The 15,354-nt window shown below is 49.5% G+C and overlaps 1 protein-coding gene across 3 annotated transcripts in view; it reads right to left on the reverse strand.

The window, feature by feature from the left end:
* Positions 1–371: 371 nt before the first annotated feature.
* SLC24A3 (solute carrier family 24 member 3) overlaps positions 372–15,354 on the reverse strand; it is a 542,017-nt gene continuing 527,034 nt past the window's right edge. For all 3 annotated transcript variants that reach the window (XM_053574485.1, XM_053574487.1, XM_053574486.1), the window contains exons 16-17: positions 5,606–5,671; positions 372–2,254 (exon numbers count right to left, since the gene is read on the reverse strand). In XM_053574485.1, coding sequence (XP_053430460.1) covers positions 2,105–2,254; positions 5,606–5,671 — 216 coding nt within the window. In that variant the 3' untranslated portion in view covers positions 372–2,104. The remainder of the gene's footprint in view (positions 2,255–5,605; positions 5,672–15,354) is intronic.

Below are 15,354 nucleotides of genomic sequence, written 5' to 3' on the forward strand. Positions count from 1 at the left end.
TGGAGAAGTCATGATTTTTCAAATTAAAATCAACTACAATCAGACAGGATGGAGAACTTGACCACTGCACCATGTTGCCACCAGTACTACGATCCTTCCCTCCTGTCCATCTCAAAGAACGAATTCCTAACATGATTGTCACGTGTATTCTAGGACAGGTGGAATTCCAGAATTCTAAGACAGGATGACAGGTCCAAAGTCCCTCCAAGATGGGTCCCCACTTCAGTCTTGCAATCTACTAGACACACCAGCTTTCCAGGTGACTCAACTCAGAAGCCGTGCAGGCTGTGACATTTCATCTTTTATGCATTCACCTCATCGTAACAACATTTTGGGTGAAAAAGTAATGCAACCTGCTCAGGGAAGGATACAGAACAGAGAAGTTTATTTTACACTATCCGTCCAAGAAAACAATCGCCATAAACCAGTGCAAAATGTGCAACAGAATCAGTAAATGTGTCTTGGCTCTGAGAGCCCAAACTGGCGATATCCTCCCCCCGTCCCTCAGCCGGGCAGGTGCCTGTCTGCTAATGCTGGCCTCAGCTTGCACCACAGTCAGAGACATTCAACCAATTTGTGGCAGATTATTTTTACAATTCATACCAAAATGTGTACAAGGGATGGGGAAACCATACCGAATGAATGATAAGTGATCAGTGCTTAAAGTAAATACAAGGGGACAGCACAGGGCGAGAATCCACAGTTTCAATAAATACAAATATAACAAGCATGGGTGTGTCTCAACTCGGTGGAATTAGTCTGCATAATAATTCAGCATCATTCAAAATCTAGCAGGGCTGTCGAGCAGTGATTGGCAAAAACGTTCACAATAACTTACGCCCTTGAGCGAGTCTGCGTTGAACACATTCTGTGGTTTCAGAGTTGTCAGTTTAGTTTTCTTCTTCCCTGGCCATCACTCCAGGAGGAGAGGGATGCAGCTGGGCAGACTTGGAAAGACGTCTGCCCAGGAGCCAGCTGTAAGGGTCCAGTGTACTCGATACCAAGTGGCAAACTGGGACCTAATTGATGATGTCTGTGCAAAGTGCGCTTCTCTCCATTTTCCAAGAAACCAGTGTCTGTAACTCCTGCATGAAAAGCAGTGGTGGCCTCTGGGTCATTCCCTGTCACCCCAAATGCCAAGAGACGAGAGTACATCTCAGGATTCACAAGTTGGGGCAGCTTCTGTCGCTGACTGCCTGGTGCCTCGCAGGTGGATGGTTTAGCTGGGGCCCCTTTGCCAGGACTCAGGCAGGTGAGAACTATTGCTTGAACAACTAGTAAGAACCTAGTGAGAAAGAGATGGTTGTAATGGACATGAGGGAAGCTGTCTTCTTTCTCCAAAAACTTGCGCCCCCCCACCAAGTGACACCCACAGGACTTCAGTGAGGCGTCCTTGGGTATAAAACGTTGTGTATTTGTTTCCACTGGCCTTGCCCAGTGGTTCCTCCGGGAAGCACTACGCCCAGGCAGACTCCCACGTGTCTGGGATTCAACCCCAGAGGACACAGTAGGTGCAACCTTTGATCTTCGACTAATCCAGAGCCCAGTGAAAGAAGATGCAAGAAAAGCTCTTGATCTCCAGAAGAAAAGGAATAAATGGGGAACCTTCTCAAAACAAAACAACTCTCAAAGCCAGTCACCTAGGAATCCCTTCCAAAGAAAGCAAAATCCCCAAAGCTCCCTGTGGTCAGTGGACTCTCTCTCCTCTCGCTATGCCTTCAACAGTCTCAGGTCATAAATTAGGTTAGTCTTCTGCCAAATAACTTAAAAAAAGAGGCGGGATTGTAACAAGTTTCTCCTGGCTTGGGCCAGTTAGCAGCCAGTTCTTCTAGAATCTCAGTCACTGTTTGGAAATGGAGCTTAGAATTCACGTGGATGTTGGGTGTCTTCACACGGAGGCGGGGGTGGGTAGGCTCGACCCACGGAGGTGGGGGCGAGAGGGACGGGGCAGGGGAGCCTGGGCCACCAGGGCAGGAGCGGAGGCCTGTGGACAGCACAGGAGAGACGAACGCCGTGGCCCCGGGGGCCCGCGCGACTCGGGTGCGGCCGGGTCTTGTATTGCACAGAAAAGTAGGAACCGAGCCTCTGCAGGAGCCCCGGCGGCTCACTGGTCCCCGCACATGGGCAAGTTCACGAAGGTGAACACGTTGAACTCGGTCATGATGGAGAAGCACAGGAACACGCCGTACAGGAAGAGGCACCCGTACCCCAGCTTCTTGTCCAGTTGCCACTTGTTCAGGTGGACTCCGAACACCTGCAAGACACAGAAGGGTTCAGAGAGCGCCAGGGTGGCACCACGGTGGGGGCGGGGCTGAGGGGAGGGCAGTGCCATGCTGGGGGTGGGGCCGAGGGGAGGGCGGGGGCGGGGCTGAGGGGAGGGAGGTGCCATGGTGGGGGCGGGCCGATGTGAGGGCGGGGCCATGGCAGGGGTGGGGCTGAGGGGAGGGTGGTGCCATGGTGGGGGTGGGGCCGAAGGGAGGGCGGGGCCATGGCAGGGGCGGGCCCAGGGGAGGACTGAGGAGGGAGGCTCCAGGCAGGGTGCTGGTGCTCTCTGAGTCTGTCAAGTTCCCCTCTCGGATTGTGGCAGGTAAAAACATAACAACCCAGCAGAGAGGAAGTTGGAACCTGATGCTTGTGAGGAAATAACTAACCAAACCAAAAATGACAGGACTAGTTAGCAAAGCCAGAGCAGCCACCCTTGTTCCCTGGGTTCCAACCCCACATCCTGTGGGCCCCTCCTCACCTGGCCCTACCCAGACCCCAGGTCTCCTCCGGGGGCCTCCCCGTGCCCACAGCCCTCTCAGGTGGTGGTGGCCCCATGTCTTCCCATGGTGGGTGGGTGTGAGTCAGCTGTTCCCCTGCTCACCATGGATTCTTCCAAATCATTTTCCTTCTCTCCTCCATGAAAACACTGAGCATGGAATCTTACATCTTTGGACTGTCCCTGTCTATGCCACCTGGTTGACCCAACCATGCCACCCTGGTCACCACCTGTCCTCCGAGCTTTCTGCTCTGCTTGTCTGCTGATTTTCTTAGATTTCAGCCCCCAAGGAGGGGGCCTTCCCAACACCTTCTTCCCACAAGTACTGTTCCTCCACCCCGCCTTAGCTGCAGGCGCTGCCCAAATTGAAATTTATATGAAATAAAATTAAAAACGCAGTGGAAATCCCACTATTTTAAGCACTCACAGCCACATGTACATAATCAGTGGCCACTGTCCAGCACAGAAACAGGCCATCTCCCTGGGCGATGTTCTACTGGACTGCACTGTGACTTCAGTCTTGCTATCACAAGTGACAGAAACAGCTGTGCTATCTCACTTTCTGACTTGAACCTCTTTCTTTTCAGCCTACTCCACCTGGGTCCCCAGCTCCCACAACTCTGGACACCTCCGAGCCTAAAGTTCATTGACACCATCACCATTTCCCTGGGCTTTATCTACCCTGCCCTCCCCCACCCTCCTCACCCTTCCTCGATTCCTTCCGCAACTGGTAGACTCAGTCCTGGACACTGCCCCATTTCCTGGCCTCTTCCCCACTTGATGGTCCCTGCTTGGCTAAGCCACAGCCCTTCAAGTTCAACTGAAGTGTCCATCTGGTCTATGCTGTGCCCACGAAGGTGACCATAAGGGCCACACCAGCGGGTCCCACTTTAAATTCCAGGACGCTGTTCTGTCGTTCATCTTAAAACAACACCTTTTCTTGATTTCCATTTCTTTCCCCCTTTATGGCCAAATAACTTGAAAGAGTAGTGACCACTGTCTCCAGTCTCTCTCCTAACAAGCTGTTAGCTCCTTCCACTCAGTTCCACAAAACCACCCTCCTGGAGAGCACCATGGCCTTGCATTTCTAACTGCAGTGGCCAACGCTCATCTCGGCTGTCACAGCCACAGCCCCCTCTGCCTGGAGACCCCTTCTCCACTCGGGGAGATGCCACGGTCTCCTGGTTTTCTTCCTACCTCTCCAACTGCTCCTCCTCTGTGTCCGTGGGTGTTTCATCCTTATCTCTGGAGTGCACCCAGACTCAGATCTTGGGCCTCTTCTCTTTGTCACCCACACTTACTCCCTTGCTGGTCTCACCCAATTGCAGGGAACTTAAACACCATTTCTACCCTGCTGTCTCCAGCTTAGACATGTCTCCTGAGCTCAGAAGCATGTTTCCAATGGTTTTCTTGACCTGGTTTCTTGGATGGCAATTAGGCATTGCAAACTTAAGGTGTTTGAAATTGCTTTTCCTTCCCAAACCTACTCTCTGGACCTTTCAACAAACACATTTCACAGCCCAGCTAGTGGTTATTCCTGTCCCCTACTGATTCCATGATTACAGCACAATCTAAGGAGAAGCACAGAGGCGATGGGAGTGCCCTCTGGTGAGTCACTGCACTTCTCTAGGCCTCAGTTTGTTCATCTATGTAACGGTGCTGCTATTGGTCACTAATGGGGCTGTGATGCACTCCAAATGGAAAAATGCAGTGGGTTCCCCACAGTTGACCACCCGCTTACACTGACCACCTCCTTCAGTGGACCTAATTTCATAGACTGAACACATACCATATGTACTTATCAGTATAGCAGGCCTAGTTCCTTATGTTGACCACCTCCATATGTCAACTGGTTTTCCATAGTCCCTTGAGTGGTCAACTTATGGAGGTTCTATTATATATGCAAAGCATGAAACACAGTGTGTGACTGTTACAGAAATAACTTCAAGTCATACCAGAACTGGAGAACCTTGGAAACCGTGGAATGATGAATTGTGTAGATTTTCACTTTTGTGGAAGGCAGTATTTGAAGGCCTTCAAATGTCACATCCTGACCCTGTGAGTCACTTCTCTTTCTGCTTGCTGTTCTGAACTCCCATGTGCAGGCATATGTACAGTGACAACATGCCAGGTGTAACTCAATGAATATTTCCTTAAAAAATTAAGGAAAAAGCATCCTATGTCTCAGTGTCTGTGAATGTGAAAACTCAACAGTGTATGTGTGTGTCAGTGATGCTTCACGTGAGTCAGTCGTGCACTGGTGTGAACTTGTCCCCACCAAATGTGTCTGTCAAGTTGGGAATATTAAATTGCACAAATGGACATAATGGCCAAAATAGTGGAAGGCACAAAAGTGCACTGTCAATAAAATGTAATACATGTTTGGTCTCTGAGTATTAGATCCATGAATTTATCAAAATTTTAGAAACCTGGAACAATCATTTAAGTGAAATCTCCCTTCCCGTGACTAATCTGTCAAATGAAGGGGGGGGTCTCCTCTTTGCCTTTGATGGGACAGTTCTGCTTAACATGAGACAGACATGTGCTCTGAGGGCAGGCAGGGCTGGCTTGTTGCAGAAAGGGAGAGGACTTTCTAGTGCAGTGGTTCTCAACCTGAGGGTCGCGACCCACAGGAACTGTATCAAAGGGTTGTGGCATTAGGAAGGTTGACAGCCACTGCTGGTGGGTTGTGACGGTCCTTTCTAGAAGAAGTAGCCGGGAAGTGGGACATCTGGAGGTGCACTGTTCCCATGTACTGGGAGGCCACGCCCATCTGGTCTCCAAAGAGCCCGCGAGGAAGAAGGCCAGGCAGACTGGAGACTGAGGAGAGAGCCGCACACCTACCGTGACGAAGACGGAGGCCAGGAGCAAGCCCACGGAGTAGATCAGCCCCCTGCTGTTCAGCCGGATCTGTAAGGGAGGAGGAGAGTCAGTCGGCTTCGGCAGGGACATCTGCATGGTGCACGCAGCTCCGGGCAGCCGAGGCTCCAGGCCTCTCCTCCAGGATGAAGAAACAAGAGAGCTTTGGCAGCTAGGCCCTGCAGCTTATACCTGGGATGTGTGCTTTCCTAGAAGCCCAGGGTTGGCTCTGTTTTGTCCGCTGTCAGCCCTGTCCCTCGCTTGCCCTCCGCAGCCTCCAGTGTGTGGTGTGTGATGCCTGTTACTCACAACACTTCGCTGTTGTGTTCCCTCACCCCCAGGAGCTCTGCTTTCTCAGACTCACACTGCTATCAGGGTGAACTTCGTGACCTGGGTGATGAGCACCTACAAATGAGCATTTGTCCCTCTTGCATCAGAATGTCTATGTTCTCCCCCGACTCGGCGGGAAGAGGCGGAGGAGGCCTGCTGTATACAGAATGCAAGGAAAGAAGGGGGGAAGTTAAAACTCCATCTCTGACATTAGTGAATTGGAGATCTGCTCTGGGGGGGTTGTTTTACATAGCACCATAATGGGACTAACAGACAGACTCCAATGAGAGAGAGAGAGAACTCTTGGAATTTTTGGAATTTCTAGAGGAAAGGAATGCCCGGCAGAACTTTCTATGATAAAGGTAACATTTTCGTCTGTGTTGTCCAATAGAGTAGTCACTAGACACATGTGGCCTGAAATACGGCCCATGCAGCTGGAATAAAGTTTTAATCTTATTTATCTTTAATTAAATTTGCATTTGAAGAGTCACATGTGATTAGTGGCCACAGCATCTGCCAGAGCAGGCAGAGAGGACCAAGAGGCTGACTGGGCTAACGAAGGTCAGACTCTCCTCCACAGTGTAGAGAAGGGGCCCTCTGGGTCTTGCAGGAAGGTGGTGAGGCTGCTGTCCTGAAACAGAAGGGCGCCTTGGAGCAGCAGGGTGGTCCCGGGGTCAGTCGCACCTGCAGGAACAGTGGCAGCAGCACTTGGGGACTTGATAGAATCTCAGCCCCATCCAGACCTCCTGGATTGGAAACTCTGGAGCAGGGATTAGGGAGTTATGCTTTGATTCCAGGGAATTCTGATGCACAGGCAGAACCACTGATTTAGAGAAAGTGCAAAGCCTAAATCCACCTCTGATCTCCAAAGGTTCTGAGGATGGGACTTGGCATTCATTTTCCCAAATTATCTTGGAAACTCCCATGTGCACCAGGTTTGAGGACTGTCACCCACAACCAGTGATCACTGTTCTGCAGGGAGTGAAAAGGACAAGGGAAAGTGAACTTTCTTATTGTTTTCATCAGACAACCAAGTGGGCATGATTAGTTGGCGTGGCCTTGGGCCCTTCTTGCCATCATCTCACCATTTCACTGCCAGGATGTGTGTGGGACCATGGAGGTGTCTCTGCCGGTAGGCATGTCAAGTTCATCTGATCTGGTCACATCTCACTAAGCAATGATCTGTCACAGAGGGAGTGAGCTGGACTTTTTCTCCTGTGACTCACAATCCCTGGGAGTCAACCATCTGCAGATGCCCAGCTGGGAAATGATTCTCAACTACCAAGGACTCATGTCCTATTTCTGTGACACTAAAGGGTCAGGTTGACCTGGTTAATTCAGTGCAGAATAAGGATGTATCAGCCCCATCTCAACCCACCTGAGAGCTGAACTTCATGCACCCTCAATGTGGCTGTGGGTAGATTTTTCCTCTGTCATCAGTTGGTACAGAGACGCCAGTGCTCAACAGTGGGTCACATGCACTAAGTGTCTGTCCACACTGCCTCTGTGATGCTCCCTTGTGTCCTCCTCCAGGTCACAGGGGAAGTGGGGAACACAATGATGGCCCTGAGTAGAGCAAGTGGGGAGAAGCCTTGGAGGCTATTCTTGGTTGCCAGGTCTTTGGGTCAACCCTGAAACTGTAAAGAAACTGTGAAGAAATCCTATTGAATTGCTAATGTTCTTCTAAGGCAATGCACTTCAGCCTACCTTGCCCTTTGAGCTCCGGGGTTGAATCCTTGTCAGAAACAGGCATGCAGTATGGAGATTTCTTGCTCTTACGAAGCCAAGAGCCAGCGAGAGCAAAGCTCCATGCAGGAGAATTCTCTCTAGCCATGCATTTTCAGAATGAATCAGGTTAAACCAAAGTGTTTGAACTTCACTCTTCCTGTGTTCACTTTAAATCTCAAAGAACAGTGCCACTGAAAATCTACAAAGATGGAAGACAAGCAACTCTTCCGAGGGGTCTCTGCATGTTTTCCACTTTCTCACCTCTGCAGCCTTTCTCTGTGCTCCTGGGCTGGGTCTTTTTCTTTGTATTTGCATCGCTAGAGACGGCAGCTCTCAAAGCCTGTGTCTTTACTCCTCACCCTCTGAACCTCGCACTTTACACGGGCACTGCGGTCAGGAATTAGGGCTCCTTCCCTTGCTTCTGGTCTAGTGAGAACATCTCCCCATGCTGGAAACTCTGGATGGTTTGGTGCGGGGGTCGGAAAGTTACAACCCACAGGCCAAATCTTGCCAATTGCTTGTTTTATGTAAATATAATTGTGTCAGAACTCAGCTCATCTGTGTATATGTCTATGGCTATTTTCACACCACAACAGGCAAGTTGAATAGTTTTGACAGAGACTGTGTGGCCCACAATGCTTAAAATGCTTCCTCTCTGGCCCTGTGTAGAGAAATGTGTCCCCCCTCCCCCCATGTAGGACATGTGCTGCGGACCTAGCTTCCTGGGTGCAGAGTCCCTGCTTGTCACCCACTCGCTGTGTAGTCATGGACAAGTGAGCCTTTCCTGAGCTTGGTTTTCTGTTGTGTAAACTGGGGATAATTCAGTTCTTATGTTACAGGTGTTTGTGTAGATTCCCTGAATTAATCCATGTTAGAACTCTGGAACAGGGCCTAGGGTGTGAGCCGTTATTCTCCACCCACTGGGTGAGCTGCTGGGCCCACCTCCCTGGCTGTTGCATTTATAAACTCAGCCCTGGTCTCTCCTTGTTCAGCAACCTTACTGGATTACAGACACCACAAGGGCAGGGACCACACCTGACTTTACCCTCTGCCTGGCACAGGGCTGGGCACACACCTCATGGCTACCCTGAGGTCTCATTTTGAACATGGTTTCCAAGAAGACCTGTGTTTCTGTGAGGCAGCAGGGACTGGTCAGAGAGAGGCTGGAAGCAGAGAGACCCTGGATGCCACTTTCTGGCTAATGTTCCAGAAGCAATGTGATCTCTGCCCAACCTCCTCTGTCTCCCTTCCTCACTCCTATTTGACTTTTTGCATGAAGTTGTCTTTTACCTACCATGTTACCATGAAAGTTTTCACACATTCGGGAAAGTTAAAATAATTACAGCACCTTATTTTGTAATGAACTTCAAAGCAGGCTGCTGAGACTGGTCCGGGGCACTCCGGAGCACCTGCATCTCTCTGAGTGGGGCGAGTTGCAGTTCAGGGGTCTTTCATTCCTAGATGCAACCCTTATGTGGTGAATTCCACAAATCAGAATTTCACCATTCAATGGGTTCTGAGAAATGCATATGCCCGTGTAACCCAAACTCCTGTCCTGACACAGATTCCCTCCATCATTCCAGAAAGTTCTCTCATGCCCTCCTGGCCATCTGGCCCAGAGGCAGCCCCTGCTCTAAGTTTCCCCACTGTAGGTGATTCAGCCACACTAGCACTTCATAGAAATGGATTCCTACGCAGTGTGGAGGCTGTGTGAGCCTTCTTTTACTCAGCATCATTTTAAAAGATTCCTTTGTGATTTTCATTACACCAATGGCTCATTTGTCTTTGTAACAGTATAAATATACCATGGTGCGTTTAATTATTCTCCTGTTGATGGATAGCTGGACTACCACCAGTTTAAGGCTGTTAATGCATACTGCTTTTATAATTCAAAAACAAAACAGAAAGAGGCTACAATGGCCCTTCCTCTGCGAGAGGACAGCTGTCCCGTCTCTGTAGCCGGGCACTTGGAGCCCTCTCCAAATGGGAGCAATTTGCATTTTCCACCTTAGCACACTCCTGCATCCCTTTTAAGACCTTCAGTCCAGCCAGGAGGGGTCCTCACCTCTTCCTCACCTCTTCTGTGCTGTATTCCTGTCCTAAGTCCATTCCCTCTCCCAAGTTCATTACTGTCCATCCAGTACTGATCTTGTTCTGCCCATGCCTGGGGTGCGTCCTTGCCTCCCCAGCTAGTACAAATGCTCTGAGGGCAGAGCCTGGGTCTTGAGTTTTTTCTGCTTCTCTCGACCCCCACTCCACACTCTGTGTTTCAATGGGCATCTTCTGGTGGTGCACATATATTTGCATGTGTGATGTGCATGTTGGGGAGCAGGCTGGGTAGCAAAGGGCATGACTGGAAAGTGCCTGGGGAGACACAGTGTGGTGATGGATAGATTGAAGCTGATCCTTGCAAGTAACAAAGTAAGAGGGCACCAATTTTTTTTTTTTTTTAAATTGAAGCATCATTTGCACAGAGTAAAATACACAGATCTTAAGTGTACTTACTCTGGGATGAATTTTGACAAATGCATATATTCATAGAACCCACCTCTCATTAAAAACACAGAACATTTCCATCATCCTAGTCACTTTCTGTACGGGCAGCAAAACTACTTCCATGGGGCATGCTAAGCCAGACAACAGCACCAGGACCTTCTCATTTTGGGGTGATCCTGGAAGAAGCCTTTGAGTTCCAACCCCGCATAGTGTTGAGCTAAATTGTTTCCGCCCTCCCTCCCTCCCTCACAGAAGCAAGGAACATTCCATGCAAGTGCAGAAAATCTTCATGGCGATGCCCATCGGAGAGTATGTGAGGCACATCTAAGATTGTTCAGTCCTGACATTTAAAGCTGTTTTTGTCTCTTGCCTCCACAAGTATGCTTCTTCATTCCCCAATTCCCTCTTGGCAGCCGTTGAAGAGGAAACAGAAAGTTGGCTACTTCCAAAGTCAACAGGAACTTGGCCCACAAGGCATGTATATTTTTTAGTACGGACACACACTCAGAGACCCACGCGTACCAAGTTCCACGCACACATGCTGTTCATAAAACAGTTTTCTGAATCTTACCGCAGTTGGCGATCAAATACCCCCACCCTAAAAGATTCTGATTTTCCTCATACTAAGTTTAAAATCTCTCTGTGGTTTGGGGTCAGCTCAACCCAACCAATGAATTCTTTCAGGAAAAGTGAGAAGTCCCTGGATCTTTGCTAATTTATTTATAACTTAGAACATATGTTTCGTGTCATTTTGCATTTTCTTAGTTTTAACACTTGTTTGGGTGAAGTTTCCAAATGGAAGTTCTTAGCCTTGGCTTTACATTACATAGTCTCACTGGATGGGAATCTCTGTCCTTGAATGATTAAATGAGGGAAGAAAGGGAACAAGCCCACAAAAAAGTCGCTGGCGTCCCTAAGTGCTTCTCTTCCAAAGTATTCCCACTACATGGCAGTGTGCTTGGTTGTAGCAGTGACTCCATGGGGCGAGTAGGGTGGGTTTTGTTCTCCCCATATGAAGATGAGACAACTAAGGCCCAGAGTGGTTACAGCATTTAGTCAAGGCCATGCAGCTGGTGAAGGGTCAAGTCTATGCTTCAAGTGGGACTTTGGACTCTAAATTCTCCACTCATTGTACTCTGCCAGGCACAGGAGGACAGCCAGGGCCTTCCTCTTCACCAGCTAGGAGCCCTCAGAACTCCACCTGGGCTCTTTTTGCCTGGCATTTTTGTGAGAGCCCTGAATGATTTGTAAGAACCCCAGAGGCCACTGTAGCAGAAGCCATTGGTACCCCATCTGTGTGCCCTCGCCTTCGTGGTACTACCATTTTGGGGGGTTGCTGGGTGCCTCCCAACCTCTAGGACCTGCATCTGTGTCTGAGGGCTTGTTCCTGAACCACGGCAGTGCCAGGCAGCCAACAACCTGAATGCTGTTCTGCCCATGACTCCGAGGAGGGGTGTATCAACACTCTGGCTTCCTTGCTCAGGACGGAGTCCTCCTTAGACTGGGACTCTACACCGTTTCCCAGAACTCCCCTGAGGGGTTCAGCTCTACGTGATACAGGGCTCACAGGCTTGCTGACACATAATGCTGTTCATAAAACATTTCTCTGGCTCCCATCTCACTTTCCTACTCAGATCCCAGAGTTTCCTGCTCCTCCTGAACTGCCTTGAATCCTTGTCTCAGGGTTGAATCGTTTTGAGGGGACCTAAACTACAATAAACGGAGACACGATTCAGCTTCCAGGTGAGCCCCTTACACAGGGGGATCTGCAAGGACACTTCCTTCTGCCATTGTCACCTAATTTCACAAACAGAATCTGAAACCTAATAGTAAAAACTTAAGGGGATTGGGTGGTGTTACTGCAGCTCCCAGCAACTCCGTTAGAACAACCTCAGGAAGACTAAATCATTAAAATATTGCCAAACCATCCCCATGTTACCTGTCCAGGCCCAGAGGGAACAGCGTGTAGACTGGTCCTGGCAGTGGCATTGGGACTTATGCTGATTTCTGTGGTGTAAATACTTCCACCATGGCTGATTTCAACCTACCAATGTGATGTCACTGGAGGCAGAGCTAGGAAGTGCTTCCCATGACCTTCTCTTGAGTCTGTACCCTTTGCACCCACGGTCCCTGCAGCTTGGGAAAGGGGATTTTTAAAAGAAGGAAGACTGGTCTAGCAGATGGAGCAGTGTTGGGAACCTGATTTGGAACCTGGATTGTGGAAATAGTTGCTAAAAAAAGTTAGGAAGGTGTGGAAGACATCAAGAACTTAAATGAGGTAAGAAAAGGAAGGTCATTGATTCATTCCACAGAACCCCTCTGCTGAGTGCTGCGGAGCAGGGACTCAATGGAAAGTCCCTGTCTTCAGTGGGAAAGTTAGTGGGGGAAGAACACACATCAGAGATTACACCCCATGTTATCATTGAGGTACTACATTTGGCTGGGGAGGCTTTTTGGAGAAGGTGGTGTTTGGCTGACAGAGCTGGTCCTAGAAAAAGGACCTGGAACAATATCTGATACATCTGGATGTTCCATCTTCTTTGAAACCTGGCTCCATGGCCCCCCTTTCTTCTGATTCTTCCCCTCTCCTCAGTCCCTTTCGATGAATCCTATCCAACATCAGGACATATTGTGGTGCCTCTTCGCTCTTCATCTCCATTTGCCATGTTAATGCCATCAACTCCAAGGTCCACACCTGCAGCTGAGACCCTGCCTCTGAGCTTCAGAACCATTTATTCCACTACCCACTTGACATCTGCATCCAGGCCACCTTCAAACATATCAAACTCTGTCTTAAAATGGACACTTGAAATTCCATCTTAAATGTGTTCCCCTTCCCCTCTCTGTCAACACCATACACTTAGTTGCCCAAGCAAAGAGCTGAAGTTACCTTCAATTTTTCTCTTTCCCTCATCCCCTCCATGCACCTGTAAGAAAATCTTATCCCTTCTTCCTTTAAGAATCTCTTTCTGTCATCAGCACCCTGATTTCTTTCTTCTTCCTTTCTTGCCTTCTAATGCAGTTCCAAACAACATCAATTATAAACTTAAAATGTAACGCGAATCATGCCATTACCTTGCAAAAATCCTCAATAGATAGCCAGGCCTGTGTCTCCTGACTCACTTCATCATCAACATTACGGGCCAATGTTAAATCAATTGCCAGGTACTGCTCCCTCTTTTTCTGCAGACTCTTGCTTAGCCTTCCACCCTTCTCCAGCCTCATAGCTCCCAGAGGCAGAGTGCCCTGCTGGTCTCACTTCCTCTCCCCTGTAGTAGGGTTCTATGTCTATATACTTCCCATAGCCTAATGGGGTTGGCTGATGTATTTTTCTGACCCCTGACTTTGGACTTGGCTAGGTGATATGCTTTGGCCAACATGATATTAGTGGACCTGTCATAAGCACAAGTTTGAAATGTGCTCGCCTAGTTGGGCATGTCCTTTTGTTCTGCTTTTCGTCAAGAGAAGAATGTGTCTCAGGAAGACACTGGTCCAAAGAGGATGAGAGGCACATGGGACAGCCTTATCTAAAGCTTGCAGCTAAGCGCAGGCCAGCTACACACTCGTGTAGGACTGTGTGCTCGTGGACACATGCTACTGAGCTTGGGGGCCTTTTGTTACAAAGCATGATGGTAACAAGAGTCAACTGATACAACTATCCTAATCCAAGTCACCTTATTTTCTCCTTCCTGAAAATGCTTCATAGCTGGTCCTGCTGCCAATAGTCTTCTTGGGCTCCAACCCTTTCTCCATGGAGTTGTCAAGATCTATTTCTAAATGCAAATGTGACCACACCTCTCCCTTTTGGGCACCTTCATTCTTTCCCTTCCTATGCTCTTTTCCACATGGCCTCTCTCTGTCTCCATGTAGCCAAACACCACCATTACTGCAACTCAGCTTTTTACTCTCCACTCTCAACCCCTCCCACCCTTGCCCAGGGTCAGCCATTGGGTCCCTCAGTGCAACAAGCTTTCTATATCTTGGTCTTGTACAGGCTGTAATTCTGCATAGAAAGTGCCATGGTCTCCTTTCTGGGAGGAGACTCGGGTGAAGAGGCAGAGGTAAGTGCCATGATCTCCTTTCTGGGGGGAGACTCGGGTGAAGAGACAGAGGTAAGTGCCATGGTCTCCTTTCTGGGGGAGACTCGGGTGAAGAGACAGAGGTAAGTGCCATGGTCTCCTTTCTGGGTGGAGACTCGGGTGAAGAGGCAGAGGTAAGTGCCATGGTCTCCTTTCTGGGTGGAGACTCGGGTGAAGAGGCAGAGGTAAGTGCCATGATCTCCTTTCTGGGGGGAGACTCGGGTGAAGAGACAGAGGTAAGTGCCATGGTCTCCTTTCTGGGAGGAGACTCGGGTGAAGAGACAGAGGTAAGTGCCATGGTCTCCTTTCTGGGTGGAGACTCGGGTGAAGAGACAGAGGTAAGTGCCATGGTCTTCTTTCTGGGAGGAGACTGGGGTGAAGAGACAGAGGTAAGTGCCATGGTCTCCTTTCTGGGAGGAGACTGGGGTGAAGAGACAGAGGTAAGTGCCATGGTCTCCTTTCTGGGAGGAGACTGGGGTGAAGAGACAGAGGTAAGTGCCATGGTCTCCTTTCTGGGAGGAGACTGGGGTGAAGAGACAGAGGTAAGTGCCATGGTCTCCTTTCTGGGAGGAGACTGGGGTGAAGAGACAGAGGTAAGTGCCATGGTCTCCTTTCTGGGGGAGACTCGGGTGAAGAGACAGAGGTAAGTGCCATGGTCTCCTTTCTGGGTGGAGACTCGGGTGAAGAGGCAGAGGTAAGTGCCATGGTCTCCTTTCTGGGTGGAGACTCGGGTGAAGAGGCAGAGGTAAGTGCCATGATCTCCTTTCTGGGGGGAGACTCGGGTGAAGAGACAGAGGTAAGTGCCATGGTCTCCTTTCTGGGAGGAGACTCGGGTGAAGTGACAGAGGTAAGTGCCATGGTCTCCTTTCTGGGAGGAGACTCGGGTGAAGTGACAGAGGTAAGTGCCATGGTCTCCTTTCTGGGGGGAGACTCGGGTGAAGAGACAGAGGTAAGTGCCATGGTCTCCTTTCTGGGAGGAGACTCGGGTGAAGAGACAGAGGTAAGTGCCATGGTCTCCTTTCTGGGAGGAGACTCGGGTTAAGAGACAGAGGTAAGTGCCATGGTCTCCTTTCTGGGAGGAGACTCGGGTGAAGAGATAGA

This window comes from Nycticebus coucang, chromosome 21 (assembly GCF_027406575.1).
Source record: "Nycticebus coucang isolate mNycCou1 chromosome 21, mNycCou1.pri, whole genome shotgun sequence".
Classification (NCBI taxonomy): domain Eukaryota; kingdom Metazoa; phylum Chordata; class Mammalia; order Primates; family Lorisidae; genus Nycticebus; species Nycticebus coucang.